This window comes from Filicampus tigris, chromosome 1 (genome assembly GCF_054856515.1).
Source record: "Filicampus tigris isolate MCC_2025a chromosome 1, RoL_Ftig_1.0, whole genome shotgun sequence".
In the NCBI taxonomy this organism is placed as follows: domain Eukaryota; kingdom Metazoa; phylum Chordata; class Actinopteri; order Syngnathiformes; family Syngnathidae; genus Filicampus; species Filicampus tigris.
The window spans coordinates 264,441-287,539 of NC_141217.1; the positions used below are offsets into that span (position 1 = coordinate 264,441).

At 40.6% G+C, this 23,099-nt stretch overlaps 1 protein-coding gene across 10 annotated transcripts in view; it reads left to right on the forward strand.

Moving 5' to 3' along the window:
- Nucleotides 1-327: 327 nt before the first annotated feature.
- The window catches only part of itpr3 (inositol 1,4,5-trisphosphate receptor, type 3), a 373,289-nt gene continuing 350,517 nt past the window's right edge, over nucleotides 328-23,099 (forward strand). For 4 of the 10 annotated variants that reach the window (XM_086045958.1, XM_086045973.1, XM_086045979.1 and 1 more), the window contains exons 1-2: nucleotides 332-680; nucleotides 16,056-16,126. In XM_086045958.1, the coding sequence (XP_085902084.1) occupies nucleotides 589-680; nucleotides 16,056-16,126 (163 nt within the window). In that variant the 5' untranslated portion in view covers nucleotides 332-588. Of the gene's footprint in view, nucleotides 681-16,055; nucleotides 16,127-23,099 lie in introns of all 10 variants that reach the window. The other 6 variants (XR_015088794.1, XM_086046039.1, XM_086046029.1 and 3 more) reach the window with 3 other exon arrangements.

Sequence of the window (23,099 nt, forward strand, 5' to 3'; positions counted from 1 at the left end):
TATGATGAGGAAATATACAGCAACATTTTTAGTGGTATATAAGTATATAAAATGAGATCATTACACATTAAAAACTGTACACTCATATTGTTCCAAAAGTCTCGAAATACAGCTCTTGCTCGCAACGATACCTTACTTACACTAAGTTCACACGTGCACATCTAATAAAAGCACAACTTTCAGAATAAGAGCACCACATGATTTATGTTTTCTTTTGACTTAATGGTCACTGTGAGGGCCAGACCGGCCACTGGCCATAATTTGATCGGGTCTGATTTAGAATCGACGTGCACGTCGATGCACACAGTCAGATGAGCTCAGACAATCTAGAGTCAGCTCACGTGCCGTTTGAAACAGGGGGCGTGTCCCGCGAAGCCCGCAGCACTTTAGTCTCAACACCTCCATTCACTTCCTGCTTTGAAACAAAAAGTAGGAGCGGACTGTTAGCTATGCTCTGTAAAGTGTAGGACTTGAACATCGACCTCCAGTTACTCCCAACGGAAGCGTGAGTGAGCTACTGGCCTGAAGAAACGCTCGGCACCGGCAAGTTTGCGCTCGCTCCAACTGTGCTTCACCTGCAGAGCCAACATGTCGGACTCAGCGTCCAGTTTCCTTCACATCGGAGACGTAGTGTCCCTGTACGCCGAGGGCACCGTCAATGGCTTCATCAGCACCCTTGGGTGAGGGCACGCACGCACACGCGCACGCACGCACGCACACACACTGCAGGTCTTGGTCCCCCTCCCCTCAAGGACACCCACTGTTAATACTATGGCCAGGGGTTAAGTGTAATATTATTAAGACACACTTAGACACACTGAAATACACATGACACAGGCATAATCACATGCACGTACACAAACAAGTAAGCAAAGGTTTCAGCTGTTGTTTCTATTGAAATTGTGTTCATTGACCTTATATGCCCAACGTCACTTACCTTGTGCAACATCGTTGAGTTGATTACATAAAAAAATAAAATTAAAAATAAAGTATACTTTGCCTTTTGACTTTGTAATTTATGATGACGATGATGATGTTGGTTATCATTATGATAACAATATGATGAAAAAATCTTCCAGACTGACTTAAGTTCAAGCTAATATCATAAATGAAAATGTAAATTTCAATAAATAATAATTACAAAAATGATAGAAAATGTCTCCCAAATATCACATAAACTGTCAACATTTTTTGTTGTAATTGAGTCAGTGGTTTTCATAAGTGTTAAGCTTTGAGTGTTGTATGTGTTGAATAGTTCTAACCCTGGATGAATTCCAGCGCGCAAGCTGCATCTTGCTGGTATTGGAGATTTAAGTTGTAGTATGGGGACAACAGAAGAGCCAAGATATTTTCTCACACAGCACCAAATTCTTTACAAGGGATGTTCGATAGCACTTTATTTCAGACTGATAACAGTATGAGTGCTCAACTATTGCGTACTCACCGATTCCAAGTAACTGATACAACTAGTACTTTTGGTCCATAACATTTGTATTTAAACTATTGACATATAATTTTAAAGAAAAACCTTTCATTTATTTCTGACTAAAGAACATCTACAATGTTCTTTAGTCACTCTACAATAGGGCTGGGCGATATGACTGAAATGTACATCACGATATAAGTGTTTCATATTGGTTGATTGATTATATATTTAATATTTTTTTTACGATTGAAAATAATGACCTGGAGAAAAATGAATTAAAGTTATTTTATTTTAACATCAACATAACTCTGAAAGAGTGAAATAAACTGGTGAGTAAACAGATTAAATAAACTCTGTTTTAAACATAATGTGCTTAGTAGCGCTGGGCGATATGTCTCAATAACTGTCACAACCTAAGTATTTCATATCAGTCAATACTGACAATTATTAATTTAAAAAATAATAGTTAACTGTTTTTGTGTACATCGTTATGTAGCGTTTCTCCTCCACCAGTGCATTGTAAATGCTTATTTGCATTAGGTGTTACTCCAAAGCAATGTTGTTGATACACATACATTAGCCTTCATTCAATGTAAGTGAACTAATACTCTCTAGCAGTGCATACATTATCTTTAACGGACTCATTATTGCCATAGTTGCTTTACTTGCTTGATTTTAACTTCAGTACTATGCCGAGGGTCGCATATGACTAAATGGCGCTAGCATGTAAAAGACATGGAACTCCTTTACTTGTCTACCACGTCTCCATCTGGAGGAGTGTAATCGGGTTATCTTGCATAATATAATTTTATTGTAAGAGTTGTACTGAGTCGACTGGTCATTTATTTGAACAAAGTTACGCCGCTCGCTTGTTGCGAGTATGGCAACGAGTTAGGGGCTTCTTCTTCATTGGTTTAATCCATCAAGGATGGGAATGCATAACCGTGTTTCTACCACTAAAGCCTGGAGGGCTGTTACGTCATTTTACCCTTAAAGCCTGTAGGGCTCTGTATATTACACATAAGTAAAAATGTTGCCTGTATTGGGCGCTGACACACACAGATAGTGGTTGTATGCTCCACTTTGGAAATGGCTAATTCGCCAATAGTGTATATTGTGTGTATATACAATAAAGTAATGGAGGTGACACAGAGAAACTCTGTGACCAGCACCCGCAGCAGGTGAGGAGCACAATTCCTCACTTCAGCAGCCCCAATTCCAAAATTTCCCTTCACTTTTCGAATGCCCAACAAGGAACAAACGCAAATTGGCCATCATGAAATAAAACCAGCCAAACTCATATTTTTTCAGTATACAAACTCAAAGAATATGTGACTTATCCACATGAAAAGGGCTGTTGACATACAAATTCTTGCTAGCTATTGTAAAGTGAATGGTTGGATATTCTTTCTTCTCTCTGTTTCTTTCCATTCAAATTCTGTATTTTCATGTAAACATATCTGCTTTTTCTTTTATGAAATGAAATGCATTTAACAAATAAAAACATTGTGCCTTAGCAAAGATAAATTGATTCACAATTATAATTTTGAGATCTATTATGGTATAAATCTCAAAACTCAGTACGCTGTGGTGCAAAATAATGCAAATAACTGATGATATTTCTTACGACCCCTCCTCTACATGGAAAGGAGGAGGGGTCTAACATAGGTGTGAGAGTTAGAAGGGGCAAATGAAAAGTGCACTAACACAAAACCTGGCCATTGAAACAACAAAAATAGAGTGAGCACCCAAATCCAGAGTGCCCTAGTGCACATGCGAACGAATAATGGTTGAATAATGAATGATCGAATTTATGGCAAAAACGAATGGTTAATGTGGCTACGTGAAAGGATAATTGAGGGTTACGGCGAATTAGGTGCACTAAACCAAAAGACAGCGGTACCAACACGAAAATACAAGGAACTGACTGCATCACCCACAGCCAGCCCCAGGGACCGACTGCATCACCCACAGCCAGCCCCAAATACCAGCAACCCAGTCCCTCTTAAACTCTTGTCACAGCTGAAGCAAATTGACTAATTTGGTCACTCTTTCCCGCACTGATTGGCTGGCTGAGTTGGTGAGGAGAGTCACCAATCAGGAAGAGGCAGGGGGAGAGCACCCACACACACACAAATGAAACGGCCACAACACAGCGTGGGCCGTGACACTCCCCCACTTAAAATACAAACCAAAAGGAAATATAATGGTTTGTGCCAACAAAAAAACATCCCACACACACTAAACAAAACCATCACAGATAAAACAAAACCAAAACCTAATTTACAGGGGCATGTGGCGTGCAGCCGTCACCAGAAAATCCACTCCGGCTGGGATTCGCCCCAAAAATAACACGACACATGGGCCGTAACAATATTGTAAATATTTTAATATACGTTTGAGATCGAGCTCTTCGTCATGGCTGACATCAGCCGTTTGCGTGTTCCGGTGTTAGTGCGTGTGCTAAATTGCGAATGTGGCCGTCGTCTTATTTTATGTCTAGATATGTATTTATTGTAATACAAAATTTCTGTTCAGAGTTGCTGGCTCTCTGGCCTAATGCGGCTCAAGCCAGACTTCTGTGAATATAGGGTATTTCCCAATTCTGCATTTGACTTGAGCGATTAGCACACTTAGCGACTCCTCATTCGCCTCCCGGGTGAAAACGCTACTTGTTAGTCGGGTAGTTTATTTGTCACCATGGTGGAGAGGATCCGCATCACACATTTCATTGCTGCTGTGCAACCATGTAAGAAATGACTTCCAGGAGTACAGGGCGACAGCGTGACGTAGACGCAATGCTTTTTAAATTTTTTATTATTATTATTATTTTTTTTAAGAGAGAGACTTGGACCTTTCCACAGTAGCATGCTGCTGATTGGTGAGCGTGGCGGCTAGGAGCCATTTATAAACAACATAGCTTGGAAGATCTAAAAATCACCAGAGCTGGGCATTGTGTAGTCAACCAAACGGCGTCGAGAATGGACTTTACCGGTACCATGTCACACGCAGGTGCCGCACTCCTGAGACGCGTCCGAGAAAGGAAAAAAAATTTGTGTACCTTAAGGTTCGACAGACGCAATGACATGTGCCCCATATTGTTTTGATTTCACCAATCACCACGCTGTGCGTGTGTGTGTGTGTCAGTTGTTTTTGTTTGATATTTTTTCTTTGTCTGGCGGCATGTCTGCTCGTGCGGTGCGCGTGTGACGTGAAAATTACTTACTCTACGCTTGGCTGTCGCCGACGAGGGATAGACCGGGACCACGTGGGTCAATTAAATATGCAAGAAGTAACACAGTGACGATCAGACGATGCCCAGCTCTGGAAATCACGTAGTCTGAGATCGCGATTTCGGTTCCAAAATCAGTCCCTCCAGGATTTCGTGAAGTTGCAATCGCACCTATTAACGCAAAATCAAGCAAATACTGTAAAATCTAATTTTCCCGCAAATGTGTTTAAACACCGCAACTTTCTCGCAACAACTACGTTTTAAAAATGAACGTTCCATGTAACCTTGGGATTTATTTTGCCTAAAATGGCTCCGCGGGCGCCCTACTGGAAATAGCAGCGGTAGGTAAAGCCACGAAGAAGAAAATCCTACGTCACATCCTGTTTCAGAGAGAGACTTGGAGCAATGACACGCAAAACATTTCCCATCTAAAAACATGACATGACATGACAAAAACGACTGCGCAAACAAGTACCTCCCTCCTGCATGAAAGCTGGTGTAAACTATTTTGTTCTAAATGCAGTGTAATAGATTAGAGAGAAAGTCCTCCATCGACAAGCACTTCACGGCTGTATCGTTCCAATTACACGTGAAACGTTTTGAAAGAAACATGCACCCTACAAATCCGCACGGAGGTGATGGAAGCGAGATCTGTTGGGAACACAGAACAAATTAAGGTGAGAAACAGTTATATGAAATGTGTATGTGAATAACGTGTATTCAGCCTAGTGTTGATCAATATGCTGACCTAAATCAACTATCAATATTAAACTGGTCTTTAAATCTGTTAGTTTGAGTTTAATCATCATACAAATTTAAAATATGTGCAAAATTATCAACTGAAGTATCACTAACTCCCTTGTGTACAAAATCTTACTTGTGTACAAAATCTTACTTTATTATAATCGCACTAAAATGATTGTTGTTCTAATAGCGTTCTTTGATCCTTGAATACGATTATTTTCCAGTAAAATACAACAGTTGAACGATACACCAAAGACGTACAACTAATATGGTATTTGAATTTGGCTGTGCAAAGTGTGCAAATTATTTTGGATTTCTCCAATGAGCCATCAAGCAACTTTTTAAAGTAAAACTTCGTAAAAGTCCGTCCTTGCATCAGTGACTCTCCTTTAAGTTTGGCTGCACAGCGAGCAGAGGTCAGCTGCTACAGGAAGTAAATTCATAAAACTGAGTTAACTGACTTAATTTTTTTAGTGCGTTATGACATTTAAATTAATGTCCATAGTTAATGCTTTAATTTTGAAATATATATATATCTTGGCCACTGATCATGATCGGCCGATTTTTGTGAAAAATTACGTGATCGAAATATTTGATCAAAGCTTTTTATTGCCTCAGCCTTTATCCTAGCATTACTAGGCCCAGCAGAATCACTACCCATTGTGCAACATTAATAGATACTATTTTTACTAATATCATGGAGAACAATGTGGTGAGTGGACTACTGATAAATGACATTAGTGACCACTTACTAGTATTTATAATTTATGACTGTAAATGTAGCAAAAACGACCAATATTGTAAATTACAACACAGACGAATAATGACTGAAGAGGCTATGGAAGCACTAAAAAAATGATTTACTGAAAGAGAATTGGATTACGGTATACAAAAAAAAGGTGTTGATAAAGCTTATGATGATTTCTTAAAAGATTTAAGCGATTATATGATAATTACTGCCCAATCAAACGATCCAAAATAAAACCAAAGCATAATGACAATCAGTGGATAACAAAAGGACTAATAAACACTTGCAAAAAGAAAAACACTCTATATAGGGAATTTATGAAATATAAAACTAAAGAAACAGAAAACAAATATAAGAATATAAAAACAAGTTAACCAGTATTTTGAAAAGATGTAAAAAAAAGAATAGTATACCAAACTATCAGAAAATAATAAATATAATATTAAAGGAATCTGGAATATTTTAAATATTGTAGTTAGAAATGGTCACAGAAAGGACAACTATCCACCTTATTTCATAGCAAATGAAATAAACATTAACAATATGGATGAGGTTGTGAATAAATTAAGCAGGTTTTTTTTTGTCAGCGTTGGACCAAACCTGGCAAAAAAAATACCCAATCATGATACAGCGAACAATACTTACACTGACTTAATTGAAATCCATGTTCAATGTGTCTTAAACCGGTTGAAGAAAAAGAGGTAATTGATATTGTTAATGGTTGTAAAGAAAAAACATCTACCGACTGTGCTGAAATTGATATGAAGACAGTGTAAAAGGTCATTCTGTGAATCCCCAAACCACTTACTTATATTACGAATCTATCATTTCAAAAAAGGCAATTTCCAAGTAAAATGAAAACTGCAAAAATCATTCCCATCTACAAAACTGGTGATAAACACAATTTTACAAACTATAGGCCCATCTCCCTTCTTCCACAATTCTCCAAAATCTCTTCAATAATAGACCAGATAAATTCATCGAAAAACATAAACTACTATGGATTTAGAGCAAACCGGTAAACTGCATTTGCCTTAGCAGAACCTAACAAAGAGATCACTGATTCAATCGACAAAAAGAAACTCATATTAGGACTGTTTGTTGATCTACAGAAAGCATTTGATACTATAAATCATAATATTTTGATTAATAAGCTGGAGCACTGTGGGAGTAGGAGTATGGCCCTGAACTGGCTAAGAAGCTACTTAAAAGAAAGGCAGCAGTTTTTGAAGTTGGATACATTTGAATAAAAATGTTTGGACATTGTGTGTGGTGTACCCCAGGGGTCAGTGTTAGGACCGAAATTGTTTATATTATATATTAATGATATATGTAATGTTTTCCACTTACTGAAATTTATTTTGTTTGCAGATGACACTAATATTCTGGTTTCTGGTGAACAAATGCAACATATTCTGGATATAATCACATCAGAGTTCCAAAAAGTTAAAATATGGTTTGACAAAAACAAGTTATCAATAAACCTAAACAAGACAAAACTGATGGTATTTGGAAATGTCAAAGCAAACAACCAAGTTAAAGTACACATTGAAGATGTAAAAATAGAGACAGTGGAGGAGAATTCCTTGGGGTATTATTGATTGGAAAATTTGTTTAAAGCCTCACATTAAATATATAAAATCTAAACTTTCAAAAAGTATTTTTATCCTGTCCAAAGTAAAATATTTTCTCAAACAGAAATCCTTGCACATTCTTTACATATTAAAGCATTAATTTATTAACACTAGAGCCACAATTTTAAAGTGTTTCTGCAAAGAGCCTAATTATACTTGTTGCGTGACTAAATTAGTCACTGAGATGGGAAAAGCAGGGCTCTGTCTGACACACTGAATCCAAGATGGAAGCCTGAAGCTATTATTGCAGTTTGTTGGTGTTTGACTCTTCATTAAATTATACTTCTGACTGTGCAATGAATCAAAACAAAGATGCAGTGTTGGACAAAAGTTATTGTAAAAACTAGCGGTCAACAGAAATATCTTCACCCGGCCTTCTCTCTCCCTGTACCAAGCAAACAAACATTTACAGGTAGACACAGGTGGTATTAATTAGGCAATCACTCCACCCCAGTGACACACCCCAACACACTTAGCTCTGCCCACACACGCACACACACACACACACACAAAGACGCCTCTTATCCATAGCAACATGCAAGAAACATCCCTGCCTCTACATTCTGGCCCCTAATTATTACAACATAATTACAATACAGTAGTTGCAGGGTGGAACTATCCGACATTGAGTACATACATACAAGACGAACAATACATTTTTTTTTCTTTTTTTTTTTTTTCAGTATGACAATGATCCATTTTTAGTGTCCTTGAATGAGGGGGTTCTTCGCGAGTCCTAGCACCGGTAAGACAGAGGTTCTAGAACTTTCAGAGCCTATGGGACTTATGTCACAAGTGTCTTGGTCAAAGTTAAGTCATATCAAAACAAGTCCTCCATCAGGTGTCCTCGGCTTCCTGAAGCAGACAAATCTTTGTGACTGGCCTGTCCAGATAGCTTGTCCTGGTCTTGACCCTTACCTGCCGAACAAGTCCCGCTTCATCCTGGACAGCTTTGACAATACTCTCCATGATCCAAGAGTTGCGAGGTGCACAGTTGTCCACAACAAGCACAACATCTCCAGGGATGAAATTGCGCTTGGTTTTGTTCCATTTTTGGCGCTCCTGAAGTTGTGGCAGGTACTCCAATGTCCATCTTTTCCGACATGTACTGTATTTGTCTCTGTCTTCGTACAGAATATAAGTCCTCCTTTTGAAAAACACCAGGGGAAATAGGGGGCTGTCCTTTGAGGAGAAGTACATGGTTGGGAGTCAGAGCCTAGGTCATTAGGGTCTGTAGATGCTTTCGTTATTGGTCTGCTGTTGAGAATAGCTTCAATTTCACACACCACAGAGTGGAGACCATCATCATCCAGAGTTTGTACTCTTGAGTAGAGTTGAAGACTTTCCTGATTGAATGAATCAATCTCTCCCAGGCTCCTCCATAATGAGAACCACCTGGAGGATTACATTTCCACTTTATTACTTTCTGTAGAAGTTCATCATGAATCAGAGACTGATTCCATTGTTTCAGAGATTTTTCTTCAACTCTCGATTAGCACCAACAAAGTTGGTTCCATTGTCTGAACAGGGTTCTTTGACTTGGCCTCTTCGTGCTATGAAGCGATGTAAGGCGTTGATGAGGGAATCTGTCTCCAATGATGCAGCTACTTCGATATGCACAGCTCTCAAAGCTAAGAAGGTGAATATCACTCCATATCTTTTCACTTTAGATCTTCCACGTTTCACTTCAAATGATACAATACCTATAAGTGTAAATATGGGATAACTTATGTAATTATTCTAACAGTCTACAAACATATATCTTAACCTTATATTACGTTCGACTGGTTCCACTGGTTCTAAGTCCACAAGCGCGCCGTCTATATCACAGCTGTTATTTGATTCAGAGCTCCCGTGATCGCCTGCGTCCGCCATTAATGCTCAAAAAAATTCCGGGACATCCTCCAACACCATCACGTGTATATTCTGATGCATTTCATTGGCCAAGAGACTGAGAATTGGATAAAAAAAAAATAAATAAATAAATTATTATAAGCGGTTATGCGCTCCTGGCCGTAATTCGTTAGGTTTACACAGTACGATTAAAAGTAAAACTGAGTTTCTGCGAGACTTTTTGTAGGCCGAACAATGTGAGAACCGAGGTACTATATTTTCGAAAATCTTGTTTGTAAGGCAGTGTGTTAGTAAACCTGGACAGTTGTAGACCAATGTCCTAATATATCAAACATGTCCAGCTTCTGTCCTCAAGGGCCACTTTCCTGCCTGTTTTGCATCTGTCCCTGCTGAACACACCTGATTCAAATGATCAGCTCACCAGCAAGCTCTGAAGAAGATTGATAACGATCATGATCTTTTGAATCAAGTGTATTTCCAGCTGGGATAGATGGAAAACAGGCAGGACACTGTACCTTGAGGACCGAGTTTGGACACCCCTGCATAGTATTTTCTGTAAAATAATGCTAAGCTACAACTTTAAGCAAAGTGTCATGTTTCCGTATGATGCCTTGTGACTGAACATGAGCTCTGCTTATCTGCTCGAAGAAATCAAACTGACAAGTGAAGAAGAAAAAACAATTAGCTAGCTCACATTTCCTAGCATTAGCTTCGGGCATGTGTCGCCCACAGGTGTAAACCAGTCAAACCTGTGAGACAGGCTTCTCTGGCCATAAGAGTCAAGAAACTTACACAATATTGTTGATAATTTGACTTTTCAAATACACGTTGTTTGCTTTTTAGAGTCAACTCTCATTCACTGACACTAGCTACACACACATGCACACGCATGCAACCACATGCACACAACCACACTCAAGACACTCACCCCCAACAAATGCACACACTGATGTAAAGCAGGAACAGGATGTGGTCACGAGTTTGTCCGAGGGAGATTTCTATGTGTGTGTGTGTGGGCGGGTGTGCGTGTGGGGGTGTGTGTGTGTGTGCTGGAGTGTGCATGCTTGTGTGTGTGCTCTGCTCTATCATTTGTATGCATTAGCATCTCATCATCGTAGCCAAGAGGCCGTTGAAATTAAGGATGGGCGATATCAAAATTCAGCAGAATTAGATTAAAAAAAAACGTATTCACACAAGAGTTTTGCATAAATAATTGAAGCAAAAATAGTCAGCAAATATTACTAAAACTTTGTAACAACGGATGTAATCATCCACTTCACAAGAAGAATATTGTATTTCGAATTAGTTCGTGATCAGAATGTTTAAGGATTAATGAATAGACACACAACACAAAATGTTCTGGTATTTTTACCTGAACTCCTAAAAAGGTGCACCCAAAGTAAAACTGAAGCTGTACTTGAACCATTTGGAGTATCAACATAGTTTTGGTCTCTTTTTGAAGATAACACTTTAAATTTATCTCCTCAACTGTCAGAATCTTTTTAAGTGCGACTGGCACGGAATTATGGAAGTTTGAATACACAAGAGAAGGCGGATTTTATGTCCGCCTATTTTTTTCTTTTCCAAAAATCTGCCTGGAAAATTTTGTATTAGGTGGTGGACTAAAATAATACAACAGGATTACAGCTCAAAGGCTCCTCCAATTCCATTTCAAATTTTACAATAATACAACAGAAAATGAGCATTTCACACAAGTTTTACGAAGGGGATGTCCAGGCGAACCAAAAGTATGCCATGTGGGTGATCCCATTGCAATCATGTTGCAACCATGTTCACATACGTAGGGGAAAAGGCTGCTATTGTGGAATGCTTCAACAATCATGAGTTCTAATGAAAAGTAAGACTTGGCACTATTATATCCTACATCCAGATTTTAAAAAAACTCAGAAAAATCAAAGAAGGTGACGCGATATGACGTGCGCTCTGACGCACAGCCCTGATGTCGCTTGGCTTTGAAAGTGTGTGTCATGCAAGTTACGCCCGGTGTTTTTGTTAAAGAGTTTCCATGTTTTTCTTTTTAAGAATTTCATTGGCCGTTGAATCACCAGCTTAGCAAGTTTGGTTGTGACTGCAAACATAACTGACGAATCATCCATATGCAGGGGTGGTACTATTTACGCATGGAATATGTTCATTGGCTGTTGTTGATCTCTGACATGGGAAACATTAGTTTATTGGATCAAGTAAGCAATCAATCAAACTAAGGTCCAGCCTATGTTTTGAAAGCTCGTGTGTGCATATGTAATATGTGTATGTATCTGATAGCGACCTGTAACGGTTGCAGCAGCTAATAACGTGGCTTTATGGATGTCAGGCTCGTTGTGGACTAACTGTATTACTGGAATACTTTTACTGGACCCTTGTCGACGTAATATGATCATTGATGATGGATTATGCAATTGTGTCGGACATTTGAGGATGAAATGGTGAGTTGCACATTTTTGGTGTGTTAGGATTATTTTGACTTAAATCCTCATAAATGCTGCATTTATGATTGTATCTTATAATATTTGGTATCGTTCGAATCTGCGGAAACTCAGTTTTCTAACCATATACAACACACCCAGGAATGCTTTGAAGATGTTCAGTATGTAGTGAATGTCCCACGTGCACCACCCGCAAACCCACATGTGGGTGGTTGGAATGGCTCACTTGGGTGAGCTTAACATTGGCACTTACATAATAGGTTTGCATGTAAAAATGACCTCAGTACTAAAATGCCCACCTCAAAAGACTCTGTAGTAATTTAAGGGCGTTTTTTGTGATTCGGTTTATGACAAATTTCCTTGCCCCCTTTTGGGTCGTGGTTTATGTTATGTTTTCGGTCTTAGCTGTCTGCGTCACGCGAGGGAGCCAAGCGTGGTAATATTGCTCGCTTTGTCAGTTCTGTTGTCTAAAACGGTGACCGATCGCCACCAAAATGCAAATGCACATTACTACTCTTGTCCACTTCAACCTGTGAAAGTATAAAAGTGTTCTGCAAAATAGTTTGGATTTATCGACATAAAATGTAATCTCATCATGATTACCTCCACAAAATCAAAAATACTGTGGCGATTGCTCCTCCACTTTCACAAGCTGAAGCGGACCAGAGCATGAATGCGCACACGAACCCCGACTGGTTTACATTTAGCGACGCTAAACTCTTGTCAACTCTCGGGAGGCAGACTGTGACTGGCAACGGGCAAGCAATCTTGGATCTTTATTCCTCCACCCCCCGCCCCGGCTAACAGTAGAATAACGGTACAGCTAATAGCAACAACTAGCTTCAGCCCGTTGAAACAAACAACATTAGCTCCTTACTGTCCGTGCAGCGTGTGGAGGTGATAATGAGCCTGCGCATTCATGTCGTGGGGTTGCCCCCCAAGCAGTCGCGTGCGTTGTCCGTCACAGCCCTTGTAGCAGCGAGAGTGAAGTGGCATCACAGTGAGGTAAGACCTCATCGAACACCCTGAGTGTCTTGAACATGCGCATCCAACTCCACAACAGAGTGTGGCCGCATTAGAGCGCACCATTTCAGCTGTTACGTGTTCCATTGTGGACGGCGTGTCATGTTTGGTTTGTTTTGGTTTTGGGCTTTCTTTAGTTTCGTGTTTTCTCAGTGTTCTGTGTCTGTCTAGTCATGATTTATTATGTGTGTGTCTTCCACTCCCTAGTGTTGGCCAATCAGCTCCCTCCTACCTTGTGTCCCTTGTACAGGTGTTTCTCGTTGTCTCGTCAGTGTGCTTATATTGAAGTTGCTAGTTTTTGTTCAGTTCTTGTCGGGTCATTGTCGTGCAGTCGCTGTTGTCATAGTTGTCCTTGCGTTTGTTGTTTTAGTTGTTTTAGTCTGAGTTGTTGATGCTGTCATGGTGACACAGTTACCGGTTGTCGTCACCTCGCCAAATCTAGCCTCGTCACCACCTCCAAGCCAAGCCACACTGCCACCTTCCTCACCTCGCCCTAATTCACCAGTTTTATGTAGTCCACGTTCCCCGGTACCTGTAGTCTCCTCCCCTTGTATTTCCGGATCTTCCCAACGTCTATGGCGGCAGGCTGATGGGGTTCTGCTCCTCAATTTCGTGCCGGCTCCTCGACAGCTGCAGTCCCCTTCTGCCCCGGCTTCTCAGTTGCAGCCTCCCGTGCTGGCTCCTCGCCAGCTGCAAGTCCCCGTGCCGGCTCCTTGCCAGCTGCAAGTCCCCGTGCCCGCGCCGGCTCCTCGCCAGCTGCTAGTCCCCGTGCCCGCGCCGGCTCCTCGGCAGTTGCAAATCCCCGTGCCCGACCACCTCGACCGGTCAAGTGTATTTCATTTCATTTTCATTAAAATATCACAAACAGTCCTCCTGCCTCGGCTCGCTGCATTTGAGTCCACCTCCATGCCAAATCCTGACCTGGCGTGGTGTCGGTCGAAAAACTGGGGACATTCCTCATCCAAATAAATGTGCACGTCTCATTTCCACTTCAGTCTCTGTAAATATCCTGACTGGTGTTTAATGCCTCGCTCGTCCTAACCGTGATCAGCAAAGAAGGAGTGTTTTTTTTTTTGGTTTTTTTTTCAGCAAAGAAGCAGTGTGCGCTGGTTCCAGCCTATGTAGCTCTGCTGACTTCCACATTTCCTCATTCTCATTAATCAGCCACGAGAGGTTAATCCTTTGATATGTTGAAGTGGTCATTAGTTAGGAAGTCCACATAAATTTTGCTGTCAATTGACGTTATAAGCAATGAAAGTACAATGATTTCCAATGGAGAGTTTGGAATCGGTTACCCCCGTGACTCCGACCGAACAAGGATAGAACGGTAGGGGGCGCGGCCATTCTCCTCATTAACAAAGGGCGTTCCCTTTAAAGGGACGGTGGGGGCCGGTATGGCCATGTTTTCACTAACAAGTTCATTTTGTATATTTTTGATCAGGAAAATGAAAAGAGTTGTCATTTTCTATTTTATCAATACATTTGGGAGAAATTAGGAAATAAGTGACTCCAAGAATAATGCCCCTTATTAATGAGGAGAATGGCCGCACCCCCTACCGTTGTATCCGTGTTCGGTCGGAGTCACTGGAAGAACCGATTACAAACTCTCCATTGGAAATTATTGTACTTTCATTGCTTATAACGTCCAAAAACGATGATCAATTGGCAGCAAAATTTATGTGGACATCCTTACTAATGACCACTATAACATATCAAAGGATTAACCTCTCCGTGGCTGATTAATGAGATTGAGGAAATGTGGAAGTGAGCATGAGCTACATAGATTTATGCGAATGGCCACAGTTTTTTGACCGACACGCCGTGGAACGTAACAGCCGAAACAGTACGTTCAAATGCGGGCACCCTTGGCTGTGCAGTCAGCCTCCTTGCTGGAACTTTTTGTTTGCTGAACATTGATGCTTGTGCGATGAGGTCTTACCTCACTCTCTCGCCGCTTCACTCACTCCGAAGCTGGCGGCTGCAAGCTATGGCGGACAACACACACGACTGCTTGGGAGGCAACCCCGCGACATGAATACACAGGCTCATGATCACCTCCACACGCTGCGTGGACAGTAAGGAGCTAATGTTGTTGTGCTAACGCCTTTTGTTTTAATGCTCTGAAGCTAGTTGTTGCTATTAGCTGTACTGTTATCCTACTGTTAGCTGGGGAGGGGAAGGAAGGGGGGGGGGGATCCTTGCTTGCCTGATTGCTTGCCCACTGCCAGTCGGCGTCTATGTCATGAGAGTTGACACGAGTTTAGCGTCGCTAAATGTCCGAAATATAAACCAGTCGGGGTTCGTATGCGCATTCATGCTCTTGTCCGCTTCAGCCTGTGTATGTGGAGAAGCAATTGCCACAGTATTTTTGATTTTGTGGAGGTAATCATGATGAGATCACGTTTTATGTGAATAAATCCAAACTATTGTGCAGAAAACTTTTATACTTTCACAGGTTGAAGTGGACAAGAGTAGTAATGTGCATTTGCATTTTGGTGGCGATCGGTCACCGGTTTAGACAACAGAACTGACAAAGCGAGCAATATTACCACGCTTGGCTCCCTCGCGTGACGCAGACAGCTAAGACCGAAAACATAACATAAACCACGCCCCAAAAGGGGGCAAGGAAATTTGTCATAAACCGAATCACAAAAAACGCCCTTAAATTACTACAGAGTCTTTTGAGGTGGGCATTTTAGTACTGAGGTCATTTTTACATGCAAACCTATTATGTAAGTGCCAATGTTAAGCTCATCCAAGTGTCTCTTTAATCAGTACACGAAAGGTAATTGCGCTCTCAATAATGGGATACACTTTGCTTTTTTGCATAATTTCTAGCAATGTCTTTTGCCGAACGTCATGCATGATGGTGGTTGGAACGCTAACAGTTTATTTTTCTGTCTGTGTGTGTGTGTGTGTGTGTGTGTGTGTGTGCATGTGTGTGCAGCTTGGTGGATGATCGCTGTGTGGTGGAACCAGCCGCCGGAGATCTGGAGAACCCCCCCAAGAAGTTCAGAGGTCAGATGGCTGTTTGTAACTATGTCCATGCGTGTGCGCGCTCACCTATTGTGTGTTCCAGTGTGTTTTCTCCATGTTCCAACACTTTGATTTTGAAAAGATGGAACATACGTACACAGGCGTAGGCTATGGTCAGACTGCAGGTCTTAATGATCAATTCGTATTTTTTGGTGAATGCAGATTTTTGTGTGTAATCGTTCACCTTACATATTAATTGCAACCTCAGTCTGTCTGGTGTGTGAACTAAATCAGTCCCCAAAGTGCCCCGTGAAGTGAAGAAAAATTGACACAACTCATAATGTAATGTTTACAGAAATAAATATGGATGAGGATGCAGCAACTCGCGCTTCTGTAGCGTTGCTATTTCACAATCGAAGTCAGAACATTTATCATCAACTACTTCTAAAAAGAATATTGAAAAAGAAGAGAGCTATGTTTTTAGCTATGGCCTTTTGTGGAGCAATCCCACGCAGCAAAGGCATTTGGGCCAGATCCGGCATGAAGCTGGCACGTGGCAGGTGGTATTCAGTCGGCACTGGCATACAGCATGTGAACCAAACATGGTCCACGAGTGGCAAAGTAGGCACTGTCTTGACTCTTGACTAGGGATAGACCAATTATCGGCCGGGCCGATTATCGGCATGGATATTTGGCTTTTTGACGAATATCGGCATCGGCCTTTTTTAAAACTCTGCTGGCCGACAATAAATCAATTTGAAACTGTGGAAATCAAACCCAAAATATGTGAAAGTTTAGCATTTCTGTCATTTTGCAATTTTCATTTACTGTAGAAAACTACATAGAGCTATTGTTGCTGACAACCCCGCGTGTTCTCTGAACTTTTTGTTAGAATTTTATAACAGATGTATATTGTAAAAAAAAATTGTTGAAATAATTAAAAACAGAAATCAACATTATGCAAACCTGAAACATTATTCAATAAACATGCTTAAAGACATTGCAACAAAGTTAAGAGTAAATTATTCTTTAGATTTTGATGCCAATATCTTCCTTTATACTGAAAATGAATATCGCCATTGCTGGGCCACACCAATTTTGCTATTTGGGATGGGATGGCCATATTACTGTTTTCTACGACATTGACTCTATTTGTAATTTCACAATGACAACAAGGACTTTTAAATAATTAAGTGAATTGCCCCCCCAAATATTAAATAAATATAAAACGTTGCTTTCCTTTTACTGCTTATTTTCCTCTCCATCATCTGCTATTTCCTTTCCCGCTGCGCAGAATGGTGATGTCTGTCGTTTTTCAATTACATTAAAGTGACGGTGGGGCAGGTATGGCCATGTTTTCACTAACAAGTTCATTTTATTTATTTTTTGATCAGGAAAATGGAAAGAGTTGTCATTTTCTATTTTATCAGTACATTTGGGAGAAATTAGGAAATAAGTGACTCCATGAATAACGCCTCTTGTTAATGAGGCCTCCTTGTTCGGCCGGAGTCACGGGAGTAACTGATTCCAAACTCTCCATTGGAAATCATTGTACTTTCATTGCATATAACGTCCAAAAACGGCGATCAATTTGCACCAAAATTTATGTGGACATCTCTACTAATGCCCACTTCAACATATCAAAAGGATTAACCTCTCCGTGGCTGATTTATATGAGAATGAGGAAATGTGGAAGTGAGCAGAGATACATAGATTTAGGCTGGGACCAGCGCACTCTGCTTCTTTGCTTGAAAAAAAACAAAAAACAACTATATATAAGTGCCAATTTTAAGCTCATCCAAGTGTCTCTTTAAGTCGAATACATGCGATCTGTCCATTCAGAATGAAGTTGCCTTGCAAAAAATCAGATACATATCCGATCTAGGACCACCTATGAAAGTGACCTGAGTTGAATTTGAAAAAATCTGAATTGAGCCATTCAGACTGTCATAAAAAAATCGGATACAGGTCACATATGGGAAAAAAAAAAATCTGATTTGGGTTGCATTGGCATACACGTGCACACACACACACTCTAAATCTCAAGAAACATATACAAACACAGACATGAGCATGGGGTGTGTGTGTGTGTGTGCGTGCGTGTGTGTGTGTGTGGGTGTTCGTGCGTTTGCGTGTGCATGCATGCAAAGTAAAATGATGTGAGTCAAAAATCACGGCGTGTCCTTAGTGTCATGTTCAAGTGGGTCACATGGCTCAAGATTTGATGCAAATGGACCATCAGCAGGCAAATATGTGGCCGAGCATGTAAGCATACTGACTTTCTGCTCGCTGCCCAGGATGTCTATATTTGGTGGAACTCATGTCGGGTGTTTGAGGACTTGGACTGATTCCACCCAAAACAGCTAATTAAAGTGTGTGTGTGTGTTGGGGGTGGGGGGGGCGTAGTTGTTGTTCACAATTTAAGAGTTTCCAGGTCTTAGTAAAAGAATCTCAGATATTTTTGTGTCAAAATCCACAAAGGATAAATAAAATAAATCTAAGCCCTCTTTACTCACTTGAAAACATTTGGTTTTGGGGGGAGTTTCTGTCTAATGTAAATGCAGAGTAGGCTTCTGCTTGTGTTTGCATGATAGCCTGGGGAGGAGCTTGGCTGTTGCGACAAAGTGAGGGTTACCCAGTATTGCCAACATAACTAGCTAACATTTTGCCACAATTTAGCTCTCTAGCAACTATTTAAAAAAGTGATTAACATCAAATCTAGAGACTTTATGTGGTGGTTTTGGAGATTCGGATGTTCACCCCATCCACCCTAACACTACATCGTTTGCTAATTTAACCCCATATCCCTATAAAGTGAGCGTCTATTGAGATTTAATTGTATTTCTTCTGGTGGAGGAAGCACTTCATCACTATGCTACCAAAATGCACACCTTGTCAATTAGTGTATTTACAACATATTAAAATTTGTACAAATCATGTTCCAGATACTTTAAGTTCTTCGTTAGGAAAATAAGGGTATCAATATTTTGCTCAGACAGCCTACTGCATCTGTATTTATGTTCATATAAGTATAATGTATACATGTCAATGTATGTACTGTACATATACAGTATTTATTCACTATAAGCTTTTACATTACATGCCATATTCTTGACCTATTTGACTGCATTTCATGTCCATCAATTGTTGATATTGACAATACATTTGCACAGTTACTGTCAAGCAAATATGTTCATTTAATTGATAATGACTCAACGTAACGTTGCTTTGAGTGTGTGTGTGCATGTGCATAAGTGAGCGTGTGTTCGTGCGTGCATGCGTGTGTGTGTCTACTCTGCTCCAGAGCTGGGCATCGCCTAACCGCCACAGAGTTCCCGTCTGCATATTTAAACGACCCACATGGTCCCAGTCGGTCCGAGTCAGCCAAACGGCGTCCAGAATGGACTTAACCTGTACCACGTCACACACAGGTGCCGCACTCCTTCCACACGGGTGTAGTAAGTGAGAAAGGAAAAAAATAAAATAATGTCGTAAATGTAATAATGTTCATCTTGTCTTCTTCGTTAAGTGGATTTGAACTTTCTTTTTTCCGACAATAACAATGATGTTCTTATTTTAGTGAAGAGAAAACTCTCTTACCGTGCTGACAGTTTCGGCTGTCACTGCAGCCTTCCTCGGAGCTGTCACTGCTTCCTCGTGATGTGTCTAAAAACAGCTGACTGGGTCGGGTGAACCTTCAAAATAAGGCTCCCCGACCCGATCAAGGCTGCGTTAAAAATTCAGAAGATATCATAAATAAAGCAAAGAGGGCACATGTCAGAGAGCGAATAAGGACCACATTAAACAGAATAGATATTATTAACACGGAAATTAAGGAACAACGCGAGGCATTCGGATCACAATACACGCCGGTCCATAACGTAGGAGAAGCAATAAACACGCATTTAAAACGAGTCTACGAACAGGAATTCAGCATCACTAAACGACGACAAATAAGGAAATTGAACAAACTTATGGAAAGGAAAAACAAGACAAAACCAGCACACCACATAAATGAAAAATGGGTATGCAACTTGTCAAAATGCACACTCACAGACAGAAAAAGCAATATTATCAAGGGGTCTATAAACTATGCCATCACGGCCGAAGAATCCCACACGAATAATATATACTACCAACAGAACTGGCATGCCATAAAATCCATGCGCAGGGAAAAAAAAGCTGACCTCCACAACAACATAGCAGGTACAGTAAGTATTCCCACCGACGGACCTCTGTCAAACGGAAATTCCCTCACCCGGAAAAAAAAACGTATGCATTAAATTTTCTACTCCTATATTAATGATCGATCCCTGACAACGGAAGTTCCGGTATCTGGAACCCGGAACCAATAGTAAAGTCCGCAGTGAGCGCAAACTCAAGCAGTCCATGCTCTATACTAAGGAAAAACCTTGACCGCTCCGCCATCATCGGATCAAACGGAAATTCCCTTACTCTGAAAAAAAATGTATGCATTAAATTTTCTTCCACTATATTACATTAACGATCGATTACTTCCAACGGATGTTCTGGTACTGTATCCGGAACCCATAGGGAAGCCCGCACTAGCATGAACTCAAGCAGCTCCCGCTTGTACTATGGAAAAACTCTGACCGCGCCGCCATCATCGGATCCAAAACGGCGACATGTAAGTTACTTCTTTGGCATGCGTTTTACTGAAATTGCGAAAGATTTTAAATTTATTCATTTACATTTTCGTCTGTAGTTCATGGCATCCAAACGAAGAAGAACGGTAATGACCGTGAAAGAGAGAGTGAAATGCATCCGATTATGCAAAGCTGGACAAAGTAACAGGAGACATTTGGAGCCGGAAAAACTCAAATTTATGAGAGAAGTCCTGATGTAAAGCCACCGTCCAGCAAGAGAGCTATGGAGATGGCATCATAAATGCTTTTGTATGCACAAGAATCCCCGGACATCAGTGATGATCAATGGGACAGTTTCTTGCAATTATCAACAAAACTGTATGATACGCAGACAAATATTTTCATACAGCTAAGAATGAAGCCAACACAACAACTCAAAATAGACTCAGTTTTTTCCCAAGTCTGAAAAAAATCAACACTAAAATACAGTACAGTTTACTCTAGTTAAGTACAGTATTTGGACCATCTTTGTTATACTGTACTGTATTTTGTTCATGTACCTGTACTTTATAGTTTAGTTTTTGTTTAATAAAAATTTGGGGGAAAATATTTTTTTGGGCCTTATATTGCTTGCTTTGTTACACATGTATTTTGTTAACATGCTTGCACGTTCATACAGGACATGTTCTGTAGTTGTTTCCCACATAAGGAAATTCTGTTATAAGGAAAGATTGAACAATGCAAATGTGATTCCTTACTAGAGAGTACTTACTGTATTTTAAAAGCATCAAAACTCCCAAAAAATCAATATAACAGAAATGGAACAATGGAATATTCATATTACACGACGTCATATCACTGTTCACAAAAACCCCAGTAGATGTCACACTACACATAGTTACAGGAAGATTAAAGCAACACTGTGTCATGTCAGTTTTTGTTGATTATGGCGGCGCCATGTGGACAAAAGCGGTAGTTTTTGACAAAAGTCAACCACATTTCCCATGCACGGCATGTCGTGAAATCCTGAACTCTCGCTGGCCTGCAAGTTGGACTGAATTGCATTTCAATTTCCAGTGGCTGTGTGAAAGATGAATAGCAATGAGGGTAATGAATCTAATTTTATTCAAACAATACTTTTGTTTTTTGGTTTGTTTTGGGGATTCTGCCAAGACACCAGTAGCGTGTAGATGTTCGAGTTCCTTATAGCGAAAGGAGGAAGTGAGTATCCGTAAAGCAATTCAGCAATTCATTTGTATTTTTTTTTTGTGAGCCAGGGTTGCTTCCATCCTCCTCAAAGTAGCTTAGTGCGAGTAAAAATGATACAGTTCCCCCCCAGGGCATGACAAAAGTCCCACTCAACTACTTGTAAGTCAATGTTTCATCAAAAGAGTTGTGAATTTTTTTTTATTAAGGTCAATTTCTTGCCCAGTGCTGCTTTAAAACACTCAAAGCACGCACCAACATGACAGTCACCGACATTTCAACACTATTAAATTTCGTTGCCAAATCCACCTACTTTCAACACCGGACAAGAATATATCAACAAAAAGAAGGCTTTGCAATGGGGGACCCACTACCCGCAATTATGAGCAGTGTTACGACCTGCTCTGCTAGGGAAGGAGGGAAGTAACATAGACCAATATGTTATTTGGTTGAAGGAGAGTTAATTCAATTTCTTTAAGGTAGATGTAGGTTTTAGCACAAAAGTCAAACAAAGGTAGTCACAAAAGTTCACACAGAGTTCACAAATCAATAGTGTCTCATACACAATCACAAACTACCCGAAACACAAACAAGAGACACTAGTCAGTCAAACGCGAGGCGAGCTGCACTGCTAAGTTCCAGCCGCCCTGAGCAACAGAATAGAGCCACTTTTATGGTCCCAGCTGCAACAGGTGAAGATTGATTGCTGATTAGGCAGTCCATCCAGAACGAGCGGGAAACCAGTCCACCAATGAGAAAAGAGCAGGGGACCAGTCCAATGAGAAACGAGCAAGGGACCAGTCCAATAAGGAACAAATAGGGGACCAGTCCAACAAGGAACAAACAGGGGACCAGTCCAACGAGGAATGTGCGGGAGACCAGTCCAACGATGCACACACACACAAGAGTTAGACACTAAATGGGGAGTGAAGGTGCCGGTAGATGGGCACAATCCAAGGGCCATAACAAACAGTTTCACGGAGGATCTGGAAACAAAAGACATTCAAACTGCACCACTGCTATACAAACCCACAGTCTGGTAACGATACGTTGACGACATATTGGACACACACAAGAACTCACAGATCATCTCAACGCCATAGACAACACCGGAAACATACAATTTACACATGAAGAAGCACCACACCGGACCATATCGTTTCTGGACCTAAATATTCACCACAAGGAAGACTGCAGTATAA